This window comes from Schistocerca americana, chromosome X (genome assembly GCF_021461395.2).
Source record: "Schistocerca americana isolate TAMUIC-IGC-003095 chromosome X, iqSchAmer2.1, whole genome shotgun sequence".
NCBI lineage: Eukaryota > Metazoa > Arthropoda > Insecta > Orthoptera > Acrididae > Schistocerca > Schistocerca americana.
In genome coordinates, this window is record NC_060130.1 from 981,339,667 (window position 1) to 981,361,697 (window position 22,031).

General features: G+C 43.5%; 1 protein-coding gene across 1 annotated transcript in view; it reads left to right on the plus strand.

Moving 5' to 3' along the window:
- The window catches only part of LOC124555282 (peroxisomal targeting signal 1 receptor), a 238,538-nt gene that overhangs the window by 76,050 nt on the left and 140,457 nt on the right, over positions 1 to 22,031 (plus strand). The window contains exon 6 of the mRNA XM_047129157.1: positions 6,247 to 6,352. Coding sequence (XP_046985113.1) covers positions 6,247 to 6,352 — 106 coding nt within the window. The remainder of the gene's footprint in view (positions 1 to 6,246; positions 6,353 to 22,031) is intronic.

The window sequence follows — 22,031 nt, forward strand, 5'->3', positions numbered from 1 at the left end:
TTGTTGTAAATTATCCACTACAGCTCAAAAGTATCAATGATATATGTAATTACACTACCAGAAGGAAAATGACATTTATTACTACACATTAAGGTTGAAAGTGAAGTAGAAACAAACTGAGAAAGTTTCTCCTTGATAACTCCTTCCAGTACACAGAAGAATCTCTATTACTGTAATGTGTAAAAGGTTTTGGGTAGCAATAACAACTCAGATCTGTATATCTTTTTCCTTTTTGTATAAAAAAAGAGAGAGAGAATCAAACCGTATATTATACATATTAATTTGCAATGTGAATGCAAAATGACTCATTCCATATCATTACAATCTATTGTCCAAAACGATCCCTGGAACTTGTAACTAACTACAGCAACATGAGAAAAGGAACCTTTTCTCATTTCCACTTCACCTCATTCTGGATCTTATGTTGCTACTGATTTCAAATTCCTTGTTGGTACTGCTGTCGTAATAACTGTTGATGATTCTGAGTACGATACTTTTACTGCTACTGAAGTTGTTACTTCCTCCTCTACCATTGCTATCAAAGGTGTTCCATTTGCAAGTGGTACTTTTGTGACGTCTAGAAGTGGGAGAGCAGGCACATTTTCAGTAGGCAGTTGCTGGTTGCTTTCTTGGGTGTTATCTCATCAGTCTGGATCTTCTGGTGTCTCTAATGGTGGTAGGTCATATATTTCACTTTTTATTAATGTAGTTTTTACTAACTCACCAAGGTTTTTTTCTTACATAAATAGGATATATACTTCTTGTTTAAGTACATCCCTTGTCTTGTTAAGAGCATTCTGTCTACATCTACATCTACAGGGCTCACTGCAATTCACACTTAAGTGCCTGGCAGAGGGTTCATCGAACCATTTTCATACTACTTCTCTACCATTCCACTCTCGACTGGCACATGGGAAAAAGGAACAGCTAAATCTTTCCGTTCGAGTTCCGATTTTTTAAATTTTATTATGATGATCATTTCTCCCTATGTAGGTGGGTGTCAACAAAATATTTACGCATTCGGAAGAGAAAGTTGGCGATTGAAATTTCGAAAATAGATCTCACTGCAAAGAAAACCACCTTTGATTCAGTGACTGCCACCCCAACTTGCGTATCGTATCAGTGACACTCTCACCCTTATTGCGCGATAACACAAAACAAGCTGCCCTTCTTTGCACTTTTTCGATGTCCTCTGTCAATCCTACCTGATAAAGAACCCATACCGCGCAGCAATATTCCAGCAGAGGACGGACAAGTGTAATGTAGGCTGTCTCTTTAGTGGGTTAGTCGCATCTTCTAAGTGCTCTGCCAACAAAGCGCAGTCTTTTCGCCCTCTCCGAAATATTATCTATATGGTCTTTCCAGTTTAAGTTGCTTATAATTGTAATTCCTAGGTATTTAGTCAGATTGACAGACCTTAGATTTGTGCGATTTATCGTATACCCAAAATTTATCAGATTTCCTTTAGTACCCATGTGGATGACTTCACACTTTTCTTTGTTTAGTGCTAATTGCCACTTTTCGCACCACACAGAAATTCTCTCTAGATCATTTTGTAGTTGGAATTGATCGTCTGATGATTTTACTAGATGGTAAATCACATCGTCATCTGCAAACAATCTATGTTTATGTTATGTCAAGAAACATGTCATTATTCATAGATTTCCAGATTTATTTGTAGATGCTTTTTGCTTTGCGGATCTTGTTACTTACACATGACAAGTCCATTAGATCATGCCATGAGTTAGGGCTGTTACAATTGCTTTTTCATTTTTTAATCTGTTTCAGTCTGTTTTAGCGTTCAGGCTGCTTCTCTGAGCTCATTTTATATATGTTATTTGTGCTACCAAGTATTACTATGCACTCATTTTGCAAATGTCTTGTAGTTCCAAATACTACAAGTCTCCAATACAGTAATACCAGTATGTTGCTGGGGAAGAAGGATATGGAGGACAATGGCTGAAACATAGTCTAAAATGATTTCTGAATTCAGATTTATATTTGTCAGTTGAGGATAACTTATTAAAATTGTTTGTGCAGCCAGTATCCAAACTCAGACCTCTTTCTTCAGCACAGTGTGAAAAATGAAATGGTTAGGTGGGTATAAGTGGGTATAAGTGAAGAGCAATGGCAAGAAGAACAGGATTTATGGTCAGATGAGTACAGTATTATCAACACAAAATCGAAAGGGTTAGTGCAGGTGTTGGTCTAATAATGAACAAGAAAATAGGAATGGATGTGAACTATTATGAACAGTTTAATGAATGGACTGTCATAGCCAAGCTAGACACAAAGCCATGCCCCACCACAGTAATAAAAGTATACATACATACTAACTCTGCAGATCATGAAGTGACTGGGAAAGTGTACAGTGAGGTAAAAGAAACTGTTCAGTACATTAAGGAAGATGAAAATTTACTGGTGATGAGGGGCTTGAATTCACTAATAGGAAAAGAAAGGGAAGGAAAAATAGTACAAGAAAGTGCAGATTGGGAGGATAATGAAAATAGCCATTGCCAATATTTCATAAGGTAGAGATTTAGAACCAGACTGTAAACTGCAAGATATTTCAAGGAGCAGCTGTGGATTCAGTCCAAAATCTGTTAACTATGAAATACAGTTTAAAGCTAAAGAAACTGCAGAGATATAGTAAATTAAGTAGATGAGACGAGGAAAAGAAGAAACAACCAGAGGTTGTTCATAATTACGAAGGAAGTTCTAGGCAACAACTGATCAAAGCGGGTGAAAGAAATTCAGTCAGAGATAAATGGGTAAAGATGAAAACAAAAGACAGAGAGAAAGGGCCCAGATGAAATAATGAAGGCTACAGAGGAAAACACGAAGCAAAAAGGAAAGGTCCACTAGAAACCCATGTGGATAACACAGGAGATGTTAAATATAATTGATGAAAGGAGGAATTATAAAGTTGCAACAAATGAAGGACACAAAATGGGAATACAGATGTCAAAGAACTGTTGTTGACATGAGGTGCAGAATGGCAAATTAGAAATGACTTTCACCTACAGGAACATTAAAGAAAACTTTGTAGAGACAAGTATTGGCTGTACAAATATCGAGAGCTAGTGCCAAGCAAAGAAGGGAAGGCTATAAGGTTGAAGGAATACATGGAAAGGTCAGACGAAGAAAAGAAACTTGATGATAACATAGTGGAAAGGGAAGAGGTAGTAAGTGAAAATGATATGAGAAGTATGATACTGCAAGAATAATTTGACAGAGCACTGGATTAACCCCATTCCATCGGAATTATTGAAATCATTGGGAGAATAAAACATGACATGACTTTACTATTACACACACTGGACTCGCATTCGGGAGGACGACGGTTCAATCCCGTCTCCGGCCATCCTGATTTAGGTTTTCCGTGATTTCCCTAAATCGCTTCAGGCAAATGCCGGGATGGTTCCTTTGAAAGGGCACGGCCGATTTCCTTCCCCATCCTTCCCTCATCCGAGCTTGCGCTCCGTCTCTAATGACCTCGTTGTCGACGGGACGTTAAACACTAATATCCTCCTCCTCCTTACTATTACAAGTGGTATTTAAGGCATGCGACAAGTGAAATACTCCCTGACCTACAAAAAATGCAATATTCCCAGTATCAGGTTCTGACAGATGTATTTCCAAACAAGCACTTACATCATAACTGAAAATACTAACAGGTTATCTACAGAAAAATAGAATGACTGTTAGAAGCTAACCTGGTAGAAGATCAGTTCGGATTTTGAAAAAAAATGTAGTAACATGTGAGGCAATGCTTATCACAGAACTTGGATTGAGGAAAGATAAACCAGTGTTTACCATATTTTTAGATTTGGAGAAAACTTTTCATGATATTGATAGAATATACTCTTTGGAATACTAAAGTTATCAGGAATAAAATAGAGGAAACGATGCGGCACTTACAACTGACACAGAAATCAGACCGCATTTATAAGAGTTGAAGGATGTGAAAAAGGAGGGGGCAGTAATTCAGAAAGTAGTAAGTCATGTTTGTAGCGTATTGCCCATGTTATTTAATCTGTACATTGAATAAGCAGAAAAGGAAACAAAGAAGAAATTTGGAAAAGGAATTAAAGTTCAGGGAGAATAAATGGTGGTGTTCATATATGTACATCTGAATCAATAGAGGAGATAGTGTTACAAAAACAAGCAATGTAATTTTTCATTATGACACCGACAAAAGTTGTTTGTTACAAACTTTTCCTGTGAAACTCCAAACTGTTTCCTTTTACATTATTTCATAAAGAAACCTATTTTCCCTTATGGATCTCAATGATGTTGCGATTAGATATTACCATCCAGGAATTTACGACTACAGTGTGATTAAAGCAATGTGAATATAGTTGTATCCGCTGGTGAGAATATGTCGAGAGAGACCCACCTGCAGACACACAGTGTGTTACTAAAATGGTGGCAACAGCAAAGTGGAAAGTGCACCAGTCCGGGTAGACTATGCCCTCCTCACGGCACCTAGTTCGACCACAGCAGGCCTGCTTCGAGCATTCATACTCGGACAAGCCATGTGCGAGTGCGATGAGCTCACGGGAGGAGAAGCATGACTGACACACTGTATTTTGTACTAATGTTGTGTGGCAGGGTGTGTTTCCCACCAATGTTGTGTGGCAGGGCGTGTTTCCCACCGATGTTGTGTGGCGGGGCGTGTTTCATACCGATGTTGTTGCGTGTCAGAGGGTGCCTCTTACCGATGTTGTTGCGTGGCAGAGGGTGCTTTGGAGAAATGTTACATTAGGAAATGCGGAAATTTCTCACAGAAGATATATATCTCACCAAACTAGCGCTGAGCCAGGTGGCCCTTAGGTGGCCATAGCTCACGCAGAACTCCATTGCAGTTGGTCACACCACTATCCGCTGGGACTCCAGTTTTGTGGCTGACAAGTGGTCTTAGCTCGCGCTGAACTGGCACTGCAGTCATGTAAACCTGCCTTCGTGATAGCTCACAGCATCCATCATTGCCACAAGATGTCGTTCTATACACCAATTAAATATGGAACAGATAACATTTGTGCGTCTGAGAACTTTTCCTGTTATGCATTGCTGAAATTGTTTAAATTATATAAAATTAATGCTATTCCGTTACCTAATATTGGTGATATAGTAACTAAGAGATGCTGAACGATTTGGCAAGAATATAAAATTTAGAAATTTATGGCACAACTTGACTAAAAAAGGGGGTAGGTAGGAGGGGAATAGGTTTGATGTGTCACATCTGGGTGCCGGGGGGGGGGGGGGGGGGGGGGGAGGGGGGGGGGGAATTCTGGAGGGGACCAGGCCTTGATTATAGTAAACAGATCCATGTAGAGTCTCTTGCAGAAGCCTTGCATAAATGATATGATGCACGGGATGGACTAGCATAGGGAGCTGCATTGAACTAGTCTCCAGATTGAAGACAACAACACAATGTGATCATACAAGCTGAGTTACCTTGATGAACTTCACAATCAACCACTGCTTCTCTGTTTCTGTTCCAGACTCCACAAAAGCTTTGCAGAGATACTGTAGGACTAGTATACTGGGGAGAAGAGTTCTGTGAAAGATGATGGAAATGGAGTCTGAAGTGATTTCTGGATGGTAGCTTGTACCTAGAATGTGTTAGGATATGAATCTTTTTCACAGTTGAAGTCTTTGAGCCAGACTGAAACATTTTGTTGCTCTGTTAGCATGGGTGTTAAAAGCAGTGACTTTTGAAGACAGAGGCACAGACTCAAGTTATAGAGCAGCTCAAGGAAAGTAATTCCACTTCAAAAATTTTAAATGCTTGTCAGTTTTTGTTAATCATCACCACAGGTGAATGTGGCCCCCACCCCCTTTTAAAATACGTTTATTTATGTACATATTTTCAGTAACCACTTTTACTGCTGAATTTATGAGAGGATAAGCTTATTAGTATTAAAGGGAAGATGGTAGCAGTGAAACTTGGTGTGTTTATACAAAAGTCAAGGAAAATAGCCATCTAAGAACTGATATATGCACTGCAGTTCCATCCCCCTCCACCCTACCCCTTGTCTTCATCTAAGTTACACACATGAACACAGTTATTTTTCTCGGTTTCATTCATTTTCTTACTTTACTGCTACCCTTCCATTTTTCATAACATTTCTCAGCCTTCCATTGAAATACTGTTCAGTATTCCTGTCCATTTCAGTATTGTGCATATATATTGTTGATCATATTTGCGTCATATGTAAGGTACCACCTTCCTTTTTTCAGCATTTATGATCCAACATTCAAGCTACATGCTACATCAGATGAATTAAAGGAAACTGCTGGCGAACTTATCAAAAGTGTGAATGGAACGTCTCTTGAGACTTCAAAGGTAAAAGAGGAATTTGTTACATCACAGAAGTCTGATAACTGCCAGTTTGCATGACTTACTGCAAACATTTGCGCTTCATGTTTTGTTTTGTGAGAAATGCATTTATTGTGAATTAAAATACTTTTTACTGCACAACAGTTCAGTCCATTTGCTGTATTTGACACATGAGGATTAATTAAAATTTATAGTTGTAATAAATACTTAATTTTTATAGATATGTTAAACATGCTGCATGATGCTTTAAGCTACTAATAAAAAATGTAATGCCAGAAGTATGGCAACTTTCTCTATGCATGTTTTTTTACTGTTTAGTGATAGACTTTAGTAAAGGAAAAGATTACATGAACTAATAACAGGTGATTGCTAGTGCAGAAGGTGATATGCTACATACCGAGATGAAAAAGCAATAAATTCTTATAGCAAATTATTAAATTATTTAATGTTTTAACTGCTTAAAATATGAGCATGTGAATCTAATATCAGTGGTAGAACAATTAATAACCCCCCCATGGGTCCGGGGGTAAGAATAGGCCTGCGGTATTCCTGCCTGTCATAAGAGGTGACTAAAAAGAGTCTAGTACTTTTCAGCCTTCATGTGATGGTTCCCTGTAGGGTTTGACCTCCATACTTCAAAATTTTCCAAAGAGTGAGCCAATTGGGGAAGGGCACCTTACGTGTTCCTTTGTGTCCATAGTGCGTTGAGATCTGTGGCCCCCATTTCTCGTTGTCGCATTGCAGTCCCACTCATTCTCCATCTCTTGGGTGAGGATACATTCCTGGGTGTGGTTTCCACCATGCAGTGTCGCTTTCTGCACCGACGACGACCATAGACTTATTTGCGCCTGATATCCAGCATGGTAGCCAGTCCGTTGTGGTGGATCCGCCATGTACCCTGTTGGTTGTAGCCCCCTGACAACAAAGGGATCACTCTGCTGATGGCTGCACCGTTAACTCCCCATGTATGCCAAGGAGTAGATACCTATATCCTTGGGGCATCGGGACTCCCGGCAATGGCCGTCCTGCCAGGTGGCCCTTGCTGTGGCTGGGTGGCCCCTGTGGGGAGGGCCCCTGGTCAGAGTGGGTGGCATCAGGGCGCATGACATGCCATGAAGCATGGCACATCTCTTGCTGGTGGCCAACCACCAGCCGTCTCTAAGCGATCAAGGTCTACCTTTAATGCTAAGAAATATGACCCTCAATCATTCCCCTCCCTGGTCACACCATGGGAGGAATGCCGGGCTAAGGTTGGCAGCGAATCTTATTCTACCCGGTTCCTGGTATGTACGAGAGCTGATGGGGAATCCTTTGTGTCCATGAAGCCTAAGTTCTTTGTAGAGCGTTTAGAGAACAAGTTCAGGGAGGTGGAGGGCTTGTCCAAAATGAGATCTGGGTCAGTCTTGATCAAAACAGCATCCTCTGCCCAATCACAGGAGTTACTCACTTGTGACAAGCTGGGGGACGTTTCTGTAACCATCACGCTCCATAAGAGCTTAAATATGGTCCAGGGTATCATATTTCACAGAGAACTTCTTTTGCAGTCCGACGAAGAGCTGCACGCCATTTAGAGTGGCGAGGTGTACATTTCATCCTGCATGTCCACTGGGGTCCGAAGGATAATCAGGTTGCCACTGGTGCCTTCATCTTGGCCTTCGAGGGTGACACATTACCTGAGAAGGTGAAGGTGATGATCTACCTCATTGATGTCAAGCCATATATCCCTCCCCTGATGCGGTGCTTTAAGTGCTGGAAGTTCGGCCATGTGTCTTCCCGCTGTACTTCCAACGTCACAGGTCGAGATTGTGGTTGTCCATCCAATCCGAATACTCCGTGTGCGTTGCCACCTATCTGTGTCAACTGTGGCGAACACCATTCCCCTTGCTTGTCGGACTGTAGGATCCTTCAGAAGGAGAGGAAAATAATGGAATACAAGACCCTGGATCGACTGACCTACACTGAGGCTAAAAGGAAATTTGAAGGGCTCCATTCCGTGCGCATGACAAAATCTTACGCCGCCGCTATCACTACTGTTACAGTCCCATCTGTTGCACCAATTCCAGTCCGCTCTGAGAACTGTAAGACTACACCTGGCCCCTTGATGGTGCTGGGGCACTTCCCTCCCTGTTGCTCCCGCACCACCTACCTCGGGGGCAGCATCCCCCCCCCCCCTCCCCCTCCCAACCATCAAGGAAATCAGTCCCCCACTTCTAAGCCGGAGAAGCGTAAGTCTTCTTCGGCTTCTCTCACTAGGAAGGGGTCCCTTGTTTCACTCCCTTCCCAGGTTCCTACCAGTGGCAAAATGGACACCCACCAGTGGCTGAAGCAAAGCAGCCACAGGTAGCTGGTCGTAGGGCTTTGCAGTCCTCCTATGTCCTGAAGATTGAATCGAATAAGCCCTCCCAGGTAGAGCAACCCAAGAAACAGTGCGAGAAATCAAAACCGAATACCCCCAAGAAGAAGGAAATTATGGTGACAGCCACACCACCTCTACCTGCGAGCTCTGCGTCTGAGGATGAGGTGGAGATTCTGGCATCCATTGAGGACCTAAATCTCGCCAGACCCTCAGAGACAATAGATATAGGCTGATCGGGCAATAAATCGGTGGCAGCAGGTGACCCTGAGGCATAAACCACCTCATTGAATGTTCAATGCCCTCCCAGCCTCACGATCCCATTATCCTCCTGTGGAATTGCAGCAGTTTTTTCCACCACTTTGCTGAGCTCCGACAATTTATCAGCCTTCACCCTTTACTCTGTATTGCTCTTGAGGAATCTTGGTTTCCGGCGATGTGAACCCGCGTCCTCTGTGGCTATTGGGGTTATTGTAAGAATCGGGCAGTTTATGTGAGGATATCTGGTGGGGTCTGCGTCAACGTCCTTAACTCTCTTTGCAGTGAGTGTGTACCTCTTGAAACACCTTTAGAGGCTGTCGCTGTTAGGGTGTGGACGCCTCGGGCTGTTACTGTCTGCAGTATCTATGTTCCACTGCATGGTGATGTCTCACAGCATGTGTAAGCTGTGCTGACAGCCAAACTGCCACCTCCCTTTCTGTTACTGGGCGACTTTAATGCCCATAACCCTTTATGGGATGGATTGGTGGCAACAGGTCAAGGCACTGTCATTGAGCAAGTGTTGGCACAGCCCAAACTTTCCCTATTAAATAATTGTACCTCCACACATTTCAGTGTGCCGCATGGCATGTACTCTGCCATTGACCTCCCCAGATTAGCTTTTAATACAGCTGACTGGGACACGTTTGCCTCCATTGCCACTATTGAGTGTCTTTCTCATGACACCATTGATGTGGTGGTTCACACAATCACCACAGGCATCGTTTCTGCAGCGGAATCTGCATTTCCCTGTTCTTCCGGGTCCCCTCGGTGGAGGTGATTAGAGATCGCAGGCGGGCCCACCTATGTCATAAGCAGCACCCATCACTGGACCACCTCATTGAATTTAAGCGGCTCCGTGCCCGAACCCAACGCCTTATTTGCTGACAGAAGCAGGAGTGCTGGAAAAGGTATGTCTCCACCATTGGCATCCATACCTCTCTGTCACAGGTTTGGGCCATGGTTAGGCAACTCTATGGCTATTGGACCACTGTCAGTGTACCTGGGCTTTCCCTGAATGGAGCAGTCTGTACTGACTCGGACACGATTGTAGAACTCTTAGCAGAGCATTATGCTCAGAGTTCCGCTTCTACGACTTACCTGTTGGCCTTCCACTCCCAGAAAGAGCTGTTGGATCGTGGGAGCCTTTCATTCCATACGCACCACCCCGAATCGTACACTGCCCCATTCAGTGAGTGGGAATTCCAAAGTGCCCTAGCTGCTTGCCCTGATACGGCTCCCGGGCTGGATCACATCCACTATCAGATGCTCAAACACCTCTTGGTGAACTGCCAGCAATGCCTCGTAGACCTTTTCAACCATATCTGGGTTGAAGGTGAGTTCCAATCACAATGGCGGGAAAGCATCGTCATCCCCGTGTTCAAACCTGGCAAGAACCCACTGGAAGTGGACAGCTACTGCCCCACTAGCTTCACCAATGTTCCATGCAAGTCGCTCAAACGCATGGTGAGCGAAAGGTTGAGTTGGCTTCTTGAGCCTTGGGGCCTTCTGGCCCCGTCCCAGGGTGGGTTCCATAAAGGCCGTTCTGCCACCGATAATCTGGTCTGCCTGGAGTCTGCCGTCCATACGGCATTTGCCCACTGACAGCATCTGGTTGCCGTATTTTTTGACATGTGGAAGGCGTACAATACAACATGGCGACATCACATCCTCACCACACTTCATGGATGGGGCCTCAGGGGACCGCTCCCGATTTTTATTCAAAATTTTCTGTTGCTTCTTTCCTTCCGCGTTGCAAGGTCGTCCCTTCCAAAGTTCCCCCCGTGTTCAGGAGAATGGGGTCCTGCAAGGCTCTGTCTTGAGTGTCTGCCTCTTTTTAGTTGCTATCAATGGGCTAGCTGCAGCTGTGGGAACGTCCGTATCGGCTTCTTTGTATGTTGATGACTTTTGCCTGTACTATAGCTCCACTGGCATTGCAGTTGCCGCACAGCAGCTGCAGGGCGCTATCCGCAAGGCACAGTCTTGGATCGTATCACGCGGTTTCCAGTTTTTGGCTGTCAAGACTTGGGTCATGCATTTCTGCCGCTGTCACACTGTTCACTGTGCAAGTGAACGCGTCGTCATGGGGTTAGCGGCAGCGTACACACCACTATCGATACGGATTACCCTGGCGGCGCTGCCCTTGCCACCAGAGTGAGGAACCGTATAAGGGCGCCATGTACCAACACTCTGATTGGCCGGACCTGCGGATTTAAGTGAGCTCCCTGAGCCCGTTTAACCAGTTCAATCTTTGCAGATGACTTTGTTACTATCTGGCTGCTGGATTCACGACGACCGAAGTGTACTGTGGCCTCCCTGGCTGGAAACTTGTGACGCTTCGGTATCGACTGGTTGGCAGTGTTTTGGACTTGTATTCTCTACTAGTGACTCTGATTTCTTCTTGGCGCTACAGCCAGCGAAGTGTTGTGTAGTCGAACTTAAGTTTTGTTTTGAGTGACATGAAGGTCAAATAAATTTGGTTATCACGGGATATTTGTTGTGTTAGTGTGGACATAACACTCTCCCACCTCTTTTACGGTCCCATATGTGTCTACCCCCATGGTGTGTGCCCTGCTCATGCCTTCAGCTGGATTTGGCACAAGGCCCGAAAGACTCAGTCCCTCTTGAGGCCCTCTGCTAACGCTTTCTTTCCATCCTTGCCTTGTTTACCTGCTCTGTCGTAGTCTATACTGACAGTTTGATGGTTGGTGGTTGAGTTGGGTATGCTTTTACTCTTGGGGAACAATCTGAACAATGCTCATTGTTGGATGGCTGCAGCGTTTTCACTGTAGAGCTCGTCGCTGTCTCTTGCGCCCTAGAGTAAATCCACTCCTGCTCAGGTGAGTCCTTTGTTATCTGTAGTGACTCCCTGAGCGGTTTACAAGCTATCGGCCAATGTTTTCCTTGATATCGTCTGGTGATGGCTGTAGTAGAGTTCCTCCATACTCTTGCCTGTTGCGGCCACTCTGTGGTCTTTATGTGGACCCCGGGTCATGTTCGCATCCTGGGTAATGAACTGGTTGACAGTCTGGCCAAACAGGCTATCAGTGAACTGGCACTGGAGATTGGTTTTTCGGAATGTGATCTCCAGTTGGTATTGTGGCAGAAAGTCCTTGGTACCTGGGGTGATGTATGGCGCACCCTGCCTTCACCCAACAAACTTCAGGTTATCAAGGAAGCTACAGGTGTGTGGCGCTCCTCCATGTGAGCCTCTTGCAAGGACTCAGTTGTTCTCTGCCGGCTACGCATTGTCCATACCTGGCTGACGCACGGTCATTTACTGCACTGCGAGGGCCTGCCTCTATGTCGCTGTGGATCAGCGTTGACAGTGGTCCACATTGTGTTGGACTTTCTGCTTTTAACTACACTCGGGCAGACATTTGCACTGCCTGATCTGCTCCCTGCACTTTTAACAGATGACACTGCGATGGCAGGCTTAGTTTAGAGTTTTATTCGTGCAGGGGGATTTTATCGCTTGATCTGAGGGTTTGTGTCATTTTTTTGTGTTGAGGCTGGCCTTTGGCCTACGGTTTTTGTGAGGTTTTTAGTGTGTCTCTTGGTGGTTGGCTTATCCTTAATGGTCGGCCAACCACGGTAACACTCTGTGTGTTTTTTTAAAATTCCTCTTTTCCGGTTTTTGTCCATGTCTTTCTTGTTCTGTGTCGTCCCTTGTCATCTCCATCCCCCCCCCCCTCTCTCTCTCTCTCTCTCTCTCTCTCTCTCTCTCTCTCTCTCTCTTTTGGGGGGGGGGGGGAGCTGTGTTTCAGTCACAGAATAAGGGACCGATGGCCTTTGTATTCTGGTCCCCTCTACCCCCACAAACCAAGCAAGCAAGCAACCAACCAACCACCCCCCTCCCCTCCCATTGTGTAGTAAGTGTACTTTTTATTTTTATGATTAATTACCATGTGTGGGATTCCTCCATAGACTGTTTTAAACTGTGGAAATATGCAGTTTTAGTACATTTCTTTTGTAGAGTAGAAACTGAGGCTACCACTGTTGCTATGTACATTTCAAGGTGGGTTTGTGGAGAGAGAGAGAGAGAGAGAGAGAGAGAGAGAGAGAGAGAGAGAGAGAGAGAGATGGTATTTACTTTATGGTGTTGTCAGTTTGTCCCCTCCCTCCCCTGCCCCACATATTCAAGCTGTTTTCTCATTGCAGCTGGCAACAGGGTGGGGGCCGGGGGAGGAGGGAGGGAAATCTCTCTGCATGTGTGGCATTAGATAAGCCACACATGCCAACTAGATCATGCTAAATGTCAAACAACTTGGGGAACTCAATCTTCAATGGCTGGGTATGGGTTTGACGAACCCAGGGTCCCAATTGAGGAACTTGTGATGGTCACCAGCCTTCTGTAACTGTAAGCTCTATGCCTGCTTCAATGACCACATGTGACATGGTGGTGGAACATTGTATATTGCAGGGAACAGGGATGTAAACATAACTGCCTGGATCTTCAGGATGATAGAGATCCTATAAAAAAAATTGTCAGTCTAAAGGTGGGCTATGTATGGACGGGGTGGGTGGCTGTTTGGAATGAGCCTTATCTTTGGTTTCTTGATTACCCTCAGTATCGAGTCGTCGAATGTCTCCCTCGACTATAATCTGATTTATGATGAGTTCTTCAATAATGTACACAACACAGTAAACTCGCTGGACAAAAAATTAGTTACCCCTATGTAAATCATTACAAGCATCATTTAATACCATGTAATTCCACTCCTGTCCTTGATAACCATCTGGTTTTGGTTAGGAAGTGAGTCCACAATGTTTTGTAGGTACATCTCATCCAGGCAAAGCCACTTGTTGAGAATTTGATCGTTCAGTTCCACAAACTTGCAGGGATGCTGATGTTGGTGCTTTACCCACTGTTCTAACATGTCCCACAGATTGTCATTGGGGTTCAAGTCAACTGATTTTGAAGACCAATCAAGATGTAACAAGTGGGGGGACTGTTCAGAAAACCAGTCTCATATTCTTCAAGCTTGATAAACTATACTGTTGTCATCTTGAAAAATAGGGGTATCAATTACATACTTACCATGCAGATGTTTACTGTAATGCAACACTTGAAAATGTTTAAATAAACATGCTCATTTATGTTAGTGGTCACCTCAGTTAATTTTCCCAATTTGCAATACAGAAAACACCTCCCAAAGCATCACAGACCCACCTCCAGCTTGAACACAAATGCGATTGCTGAGCGCTTTGCCCGAGCGCTTTGCCCGAGCCTCTACGATGGAGAATTATACCCCAGCCTTTTGCACACTCATAGTGGCTGGAAGGGAATGTCCTCTCATTCACTACATGATGCAGTGAATCCTACAACACCCCATTTACAGAGTGGGAGCTCTTCAGTACCCTTGCACATTGCCCTGACACAGCTCCTGGGCCTGATCGCATCCACAACCAGATGATTAAACATATATCATCTGACTACAAGCGACATCTCCTCGTCATCTTCAACCGGATGTGGTGCGATGGCGTCTTCCCATTGCAATGGCGAGAGAGCACCAGCATTCTGGTGCTCAAACCCGGTAAAAACCCGCTTGATGTGGATAGCTATCGGCCCATCAGTCTCACTAACGTTCTTTGTAAGCTGCTGCAACGTATGGTACGTTGACGGTTGGGTTGGATCCTGGAGTCACGTTGCTTGCTGGCTCCATGTCAGGGCGGCTTCCGCCAGGGTCACTCTACCACTGATAATCTTGTGTCCATAGAGTTTTCCATCCGAACAGCGTTTTCCAGACGGGGACACCTGATTGCTGTCTTTTTTGATTTACGTAAAGCATACGACACGACTTGGTGACGTCATGTCCTTGCCACATTGTATGAGTGGGGTCTCCGGGGACCTCCCCCAATTTTTATCCAAAGCTTCCTGTCGATCCGTACTTTCCGTGTCCAATTTGGTGACTACCATAGTTCCATCCATATCCAGGAGAATGGAGTCACGCAGGGCTCTGTATTGAGTGTCTTTATTTTTAGTGGCCATTAACGCTCTAGCAGCTGCTGTTCGCCCCTCTGTCTCACTTTCTCTGTATGCAGACGACTTCTGCATTTCGTACTGCTGCTCCAGTACTGTTGTTGCTGAGCAGTGCCTCCAGGGAGCCATCCACAAGGTGCAGTCATGGACTCTAGCCGACGGCTTCCAGTTTTCAGCTGCAAAGTCGTGTGTCGTGCACTTCTGTCGGCGTCGTACCGTTCATCCGGAACCTCCACTTTACCTTAATGAAGATCCACTCACTGTAGTGGAGACATATCAGTTTCTAGGACTGGTTTTCAATGCTCGATTGACTTGGCTCCCTCATCATCAGCTTAAGCAGAAGTGCTGGAAGCACCTCAATGCCCTCCGTTGCCTGAGCAACACCAATTGGGGTGCAGATCGCTCTGCGCTGCTGCAGATCTACAGAGCCCTTGTCCAATCCTGAATTGACTATGGGAGTGTGGTTTATGGTTTGGCAACACCTTCAGCATTACATTTACTCGACCCTGTGCACCACTGTGGGGTTCGATTAGCGACAGGAGCTTTTAGGACTAGTCTGGTGACCAGCTTACTGGTGGAGGCTGGTGTCCCTCCACTGCAGATCAGATGTGCGCAACTGCTCGCCAGTTATGCAGCACGCATTCATAGTTCCCCTGAGCATCTGAATTATTATCTCCTTTCCTGCCAGCAGCAGTCCATCTTCCGCATCTGGGCTGACAATTGCAGTTCGTGTGCGGTCCCTTCTCTCCGAACTGGAGTCCTTCCCTTTACCACCTCTACTTGCGGTCTGTTGGTCTGTTCACGTATGCCTCCATGGTGTACGCCTCGGCTCCAGCTTCGTCTGGACCTTATGCATGGCCCTAAGGACTCCATTAACCCCGCCGCTCTCCGCTGTCGCTTCCTCTCGATTCTTGATGTGTTCCGGGGCTCTGAAGTTGTTTACACTGACGGCTCGATGGCTGATGGTCACGTAGGCTTCACCTATGTTCATGGAGGACATATTGAGCAGCACTCCTTGCCAGTTGACTGCAGTGTTTTCACTGCAGACCTGGTGGCCATATGTCGTGCTGTTGAGTACATCCGCTCATGCCTTGGAGAATCATTTCTCCTGTGTACTGACTCATTGAGCAGCCTACAAGCTATCAACCAGTGCTACCCTTACCACCCTCTGGTAGCGTCCATTCAGGAGTCCATCTATGCCCTGGAACAGTACCGCCATTCTGTGGTGTTTATGTGGACCCCAGAACATGTCAGAATCCCCGGCAACGAACTTGCCGACAGGCTGGCCAAACAGGCAATGAGGAAACAGCTTCTGGAGATAGACATCTCCGAAGCTGACCTGTGTTCTGTCTGACACCACAGGGTTTTCCGGCTTTGGGAGACGGAATGGCATAACAGCATGCACGACAAACAGTGTGTCATTAAGGAGACTATGAATGTGTGGAAGTCTTCCATGCAGGCCTCTCGCAGGGAATCAGTTGTCCTCTGCTGGCTCCGCATTGGCCATACGTGGCTAACGCATGGTTACCTACTCTGTTACGAGGACCCACTTCAGTGTCGCTGTGGCTCCCAAATGACAATCGTCCACCTCTTGCTGGACCGCCCACTTTTAGCCGCTCTGCGGCTGAATTTTAACTTTCCCAGCACCGTGCCTTCGGTGTTGGGCGACAGTGCCTCCACAGCAGCTTTAGTTTTACGTTTTATCTATGAGAGTGGGTTTTATACTTCTATGTAGGTTTTAGCGCATGTCCCTTGTCCCTCTGTGTCCTCCACCCTAGTGCTTTTAGGGTGGAGGTTTTAATGTATTGCAGAGTGGCTAGCTTTCCCTTTTTATTCTCTTGGTTGGCCAGCCACTGTAATCTGCTTTCATGTTTTACTCTCTTCTGTTTCTAGCATCTCTATTGTTTTCTTGTCTTCTTTTGTTCCTTTTAGTGTTCGTTGCCTTCCCTTTGTTCTTGTGGATTTTCCTTTTTTTCCATTTTTTGTTATATGTTTCGTCTGATTTATTCTCATCCTTGTGGCATTGTTTTATTAGGACCAAGGGACCGATGACCTCGTAGTTTGGTCCCTTCTCCCTCCTCTAAACCAACCAACCAACCAACCAATAAAAGAAGGATCAAAATTAGTAGGAATGCCATTCCATTGGATTGTGTAGTAATTTTGTTAAACTCTCTGCTAGATACTTGTAAAAGTATTGAAGTTCATGGTTGCTGTATCCTGCTACTAGTGCATGTGAGTGTGAGTGCGCCAAGTGTAGTGTCACCTTGCATGTGTATTTAAATTGACTGCCAACTTTATTTGTGTGGGCCGGCCACTAGAGGCTGCCTGTAGGAAGTATGCACATGACACAGTCTCCGCCACACCGTCTACCAGTGACTTGCACCTATATACGCTTGGAACAGTGCTGACTCACTCTCACTGTGTTCTTTTAGTTTGTAGTGATCACATCAGTTCTGTGTATTGCTTATGTTACACCTTATGTATGATTCTTTTGTCTTGTTGCCGGTGGAGTCACGAGAGGCTTATTCCCGTTATTGTTCAGAGGTTTATGTATTGAATAAAGTGATATGTGTGTTACGTGGATCAGTTTTGTGTATTACTTGCTTACTACACAATTGTCCCATCCCATTCACCAGTTCTGTAGTAACAGAGTAATACATGAAACTGATCCAAGTAACACAAATATGGCTTTATTCATAAACCTCTGAACAATAATGGAAATAATCCTTTCCTGATCCACACATAACAAGACAAAAGAATCATACAGAAGATGCAATGTAAGTGTTACACAGAATAGCTGATGTGAGCAGTACAAACTAAGAGAATGTAGTGACAGTGAGTTAGCACGGCTCCGCCCATATATAGATGCAAGTCACTGGTAGATGGCATGGTGAAGACTGTACCGTGTGCACACTTTCTATAGGCGCCCTCTAGTGGCCGGCCCATGCTGATACTGTTGATGGTTGATTTAAGTGTTAATGTGCAGTGACAATACTCTCTTCACACTCACACGCACTAGTAACAGGCTACAGCAATCGTAACGTGTGACTAATACAATATAGAACTAAGACAGTGGTTTGTTGACTTTGTTAAATTTTCAGATTATTAATTTCTCTAATTTAGTCAAATTCTTTATTAGTGGTTTATTTTGATAAACAAATGAATTATCTGACTCAGAAAAATTATGGTAATAAAATTGTCGCATAAAACCTGGAAAAGAAAGAAGCTTAAGGGCTCCAATAATGAAAGTCTTTTTGGATGTGGCAAAACTTTAAATGTGGATAAATACTTAGTTAATGAGCTTTTGGAAAAAGTAAACTAGTAAAAGTGTGAAATTAGGGCTAGCTGCTGAGTTACATCTTTTTATGAATGAATTTTTATTAGCTCACACCATTCTGGTGATTCCCTGCAGATGATAAAACTTCATTTATTAATTTGTCTCATTTATCAAGTTTTTAAGCAAAATTAAATATACAGCTTGAATAATTGGATTGTAAATTATAATGGGACCAATAAGATTGCATAAAATGCTGCATGAATAATAATTTGACAGTTTTGTGTATATATTGTATATGCATTACATGTAGAAGTTGAATCAGTAGATAGACAGAAAAAAATTATTTAGAGAAGTAGAATGATAGCAGATGGAGTGATTCCATTTTCCTGTGTTTCGTGTTGAGATGAAACAGTTTCTATCTTGGTTGACCCTTATTTACATAACAACTCATGGGACCGAGTTGTCTTGTGATTAACAAACAAAAATATCCTCCGGGGGATTAGGGGACTACTGGTTGTATGTATCATCCAACCACCAAAAAGAGCTTGAAATGCTAGTCCTGCTTAGTAATCAGCATTGACTGTGAGAAATGTGGACAGTAACAGAATGCATCTGTATTAAAATTTATTTATTACTATTAAATGGGAAGTGGGGACATTCAAAAAGGAGTCTCCTTTTTATATTTAGAAAGCACTGAAATGTAAAATTATGGCATTAAAATCTGTGAAAAACCGTAGAAACGGGACATTACTCCTAGAAACTAGTTTGTGTTCTTCATATCTGGGTCCCAGCCTTCTATACTAGTTAAGTGATGACATATTTCCACTGAGGCTGCAACTTTATGTAATAGTTTTATTTACTAATGGCCAGTTTGTCTCAAGGTCCTTACTAAGCATGTACTTGTTAACACAGAATGGACAGACATTAATCAAACAAGTAACTGTAAATAAAAATATAAATCCTAGTTATAAAGCCTCATTTAATACATTGATAATATTGTTAAGAACGTGTTACTCACATGTAATAGTCATACATACTGTTTGTGGACCTTACACGAAGTCCAAAAATAAAATACATGAAAGGCTGCCAGGGCATGTTCCAGTCAGCATTATTGGACCTGTTTATAATGAAGTCTCAATCAGTGCTATGTTACTGTCATGTGTATTGTATATCAAGAGTTGTGAACAAGAGTGAATATAACCATGAAGAAAACGTGTTTAAACCTCAGTTCTTACCAGGTGCTTATACAGGGTTTACCTGGTGGAATGGTGAAACAAATCTCTTCTACTGCAAGCGTTTTGCTTTCCATATTTTGGGAGTACAGAGTCTGGAGTAAAACAAGAAAAAATTGTGTAGTTAACATGGGTCTGTAAAATGGAAACCTTAAGAGCTAAGAACACTTCTTCAATAGAACATACATTTTTCACAGTAGCAAAGATGAAAAAGTGCTTGTAGCTCTTAAGGTGTACCACTTAGAAGCCATGTAGATAGACTTTTTTGCTTCAGATGATCATTTCTGTCATATCCCTGAATGCTGAACATTCCTTGTGGAGACTGGAAATTCCAAAATGAACCTGGTAAGAATTGTGCTTTAAACACGTATCTTTAGGTTGTGGTTGTATTCATTGTGTACACGACTTTGTTTATACTGTACATGTGTTGCTAACATTTATCCTTTTACAGTCTATTGCTTAGTCAAGCCTTTGAATGCTCCTTGTGTGGTGATTCTTGTATCGGGTCTCCAGCCGGAACAGAATGTCATCCTATATGAATATCATCAACTACTATGCCAGAAAAGTTTACAGAGCCATTTCCTTCTGCGATGTTAGAAATTATTTCAGATCACCGATAGTTTTATTTAACAAAAAGACTGTCACAAATATAGCTTTTGGCCAGTAAGGCCTTTGTCAAAATTAGGTGGCAAACACACACATATACACTCATGCTGACTGCAGTCGTGTGTGAGAGTTGCATTTGTGTGAGTGTATATGTGTGTGTGTTGTCTAATTTTTATGAGTTTTGTCATCTAATTTTGACGAATGCCTTACTGACCAAAAACTATATCTGTGACAGTCTTTTTGTTGTGCCTATCTGCGACTCAGCATCTCCGCTATATAGTGAGTAGCAACTTTCCTTTTCACAATATTATTACATTCCATCCTGGATTTTCCATTGTTTGATAGTTTTATTTAAATTTGATTTGCCAAACTGTTAATGAGCATCATTCCTTTTGCCACAAGTATAGTGCTGTATCGTGACTAGCAATTCTTGTAGTCAAATTGTAATGTTTGTAGTATGCTCTAAATGTCGTGATGTTGATGTACATTGCTTCATGAAGGCAACCCATCATTTATGTTTAAATTCATCCGAATACATCCTAAAATGCTTGTTCACATACACATTATAATTGTAACTGGGTAATTTATGACAAAATAGATTATGACAATATAGCTTTTGATCCAGTTTAGCATGTTGGTGTGGTGGTGTTGCTGTGATTTGTAGTTATGTATGCTGTGGAGTTGTAGCTAACTTGTTTGCATGAATCTGTATGTGTAGATCAGTAGAGCCTGTGTCCAACCACTAATGGCTGCATTATGCCTCCATGCTTTTAAATGAGATTTGTTATAAGTTTATCTGGCATCTATTTTTATGAATAAGTTCTGCCCTGTGACATTTGCGGGGTACGTTACCCACGTCTTTGCCCGTGCATCTCAACGTGTCGATAGGCCTACGATGCCCGTTGTACACATTTGTGAATGGGCCAGGTTTTGTTCAGTTCTCACATGGAAACTAACAGTGACAAGTCGTTACCAACCAGTTATACTAATATGCACAAATGTTTAATAATACCCATCCATAGGCTGTGGTATGTGATTTATATTACGAGAGACATTCAGTACGTAATGCAACACTTTTTTTCTGGGCCAATTTCAGTTTAAAAATAGTGGAATTTGTTGTGAAACATCATGGAATATTCCTGCTTCAGCTTCTTCAGTTTCGTGAAGTTCCGATTCTGGTGACACTATACATAGCCTTCAAAATGGTATATTTAACAAAGGTACGTTCCATGCAGAGAGCTGTCATTGCGTTTCTTTTGGCAGAAAACAATAGCACCACAGATATCCATAGTTACTTGCAGAATGTCTGCTGAGATCTGGCAGTGAACAAAAGCAAGATTTGTCATCGGGTGAGCCGCCTGACATCATCGATTCAAGGTCGCACAAAACTTGTCTGATCTCCCGTGTGCTGGCCGGACACACGTAGCTGTGGTGCCTGCAATCTTGGAACGTACGGACATTCTCATTTGAGGTGTTCAGTGGATCACAATCGAACACCTTACTGCACAACTTGATGTCTCTGTTCATAGTGCTGATACTCATCCACAGTTGTGGTACTCAAGGGTGTGTGCCTGCTGGGTTCCTCGACACCTGGCAGAGAACCATAAAGAGCAACAAAGGGCCATCTGTGGGAATTGCTTGCATGTTACAAGGCTAATTGTGGCAATTTTCCCCGCGGGATTAGCCGAGCGGTCTAAGGCGCTGCAGTCATGGACTGTGCAGCTGGTCCTGGCGGAGGTTCGAGTCCTCCCTCGGGCGTGTGTGTGTGTGTGTGTGCGTGTGTGTGTGTGTGTGTGTGTGTGTGTGTGTGTTTTTGTTTGTTTGTCCTTAGGATAATTTAGGTTAAGTAGTGTGTAAGCTTAGGGACTGATCACCTTAGCAGTTAAGTCCCATAAGATTTCACACACATTTGAACATTTTGTGGCAATTTTTTGTCAATCATCATCTAAGATGATGAAACATGGGGTCATCACTTT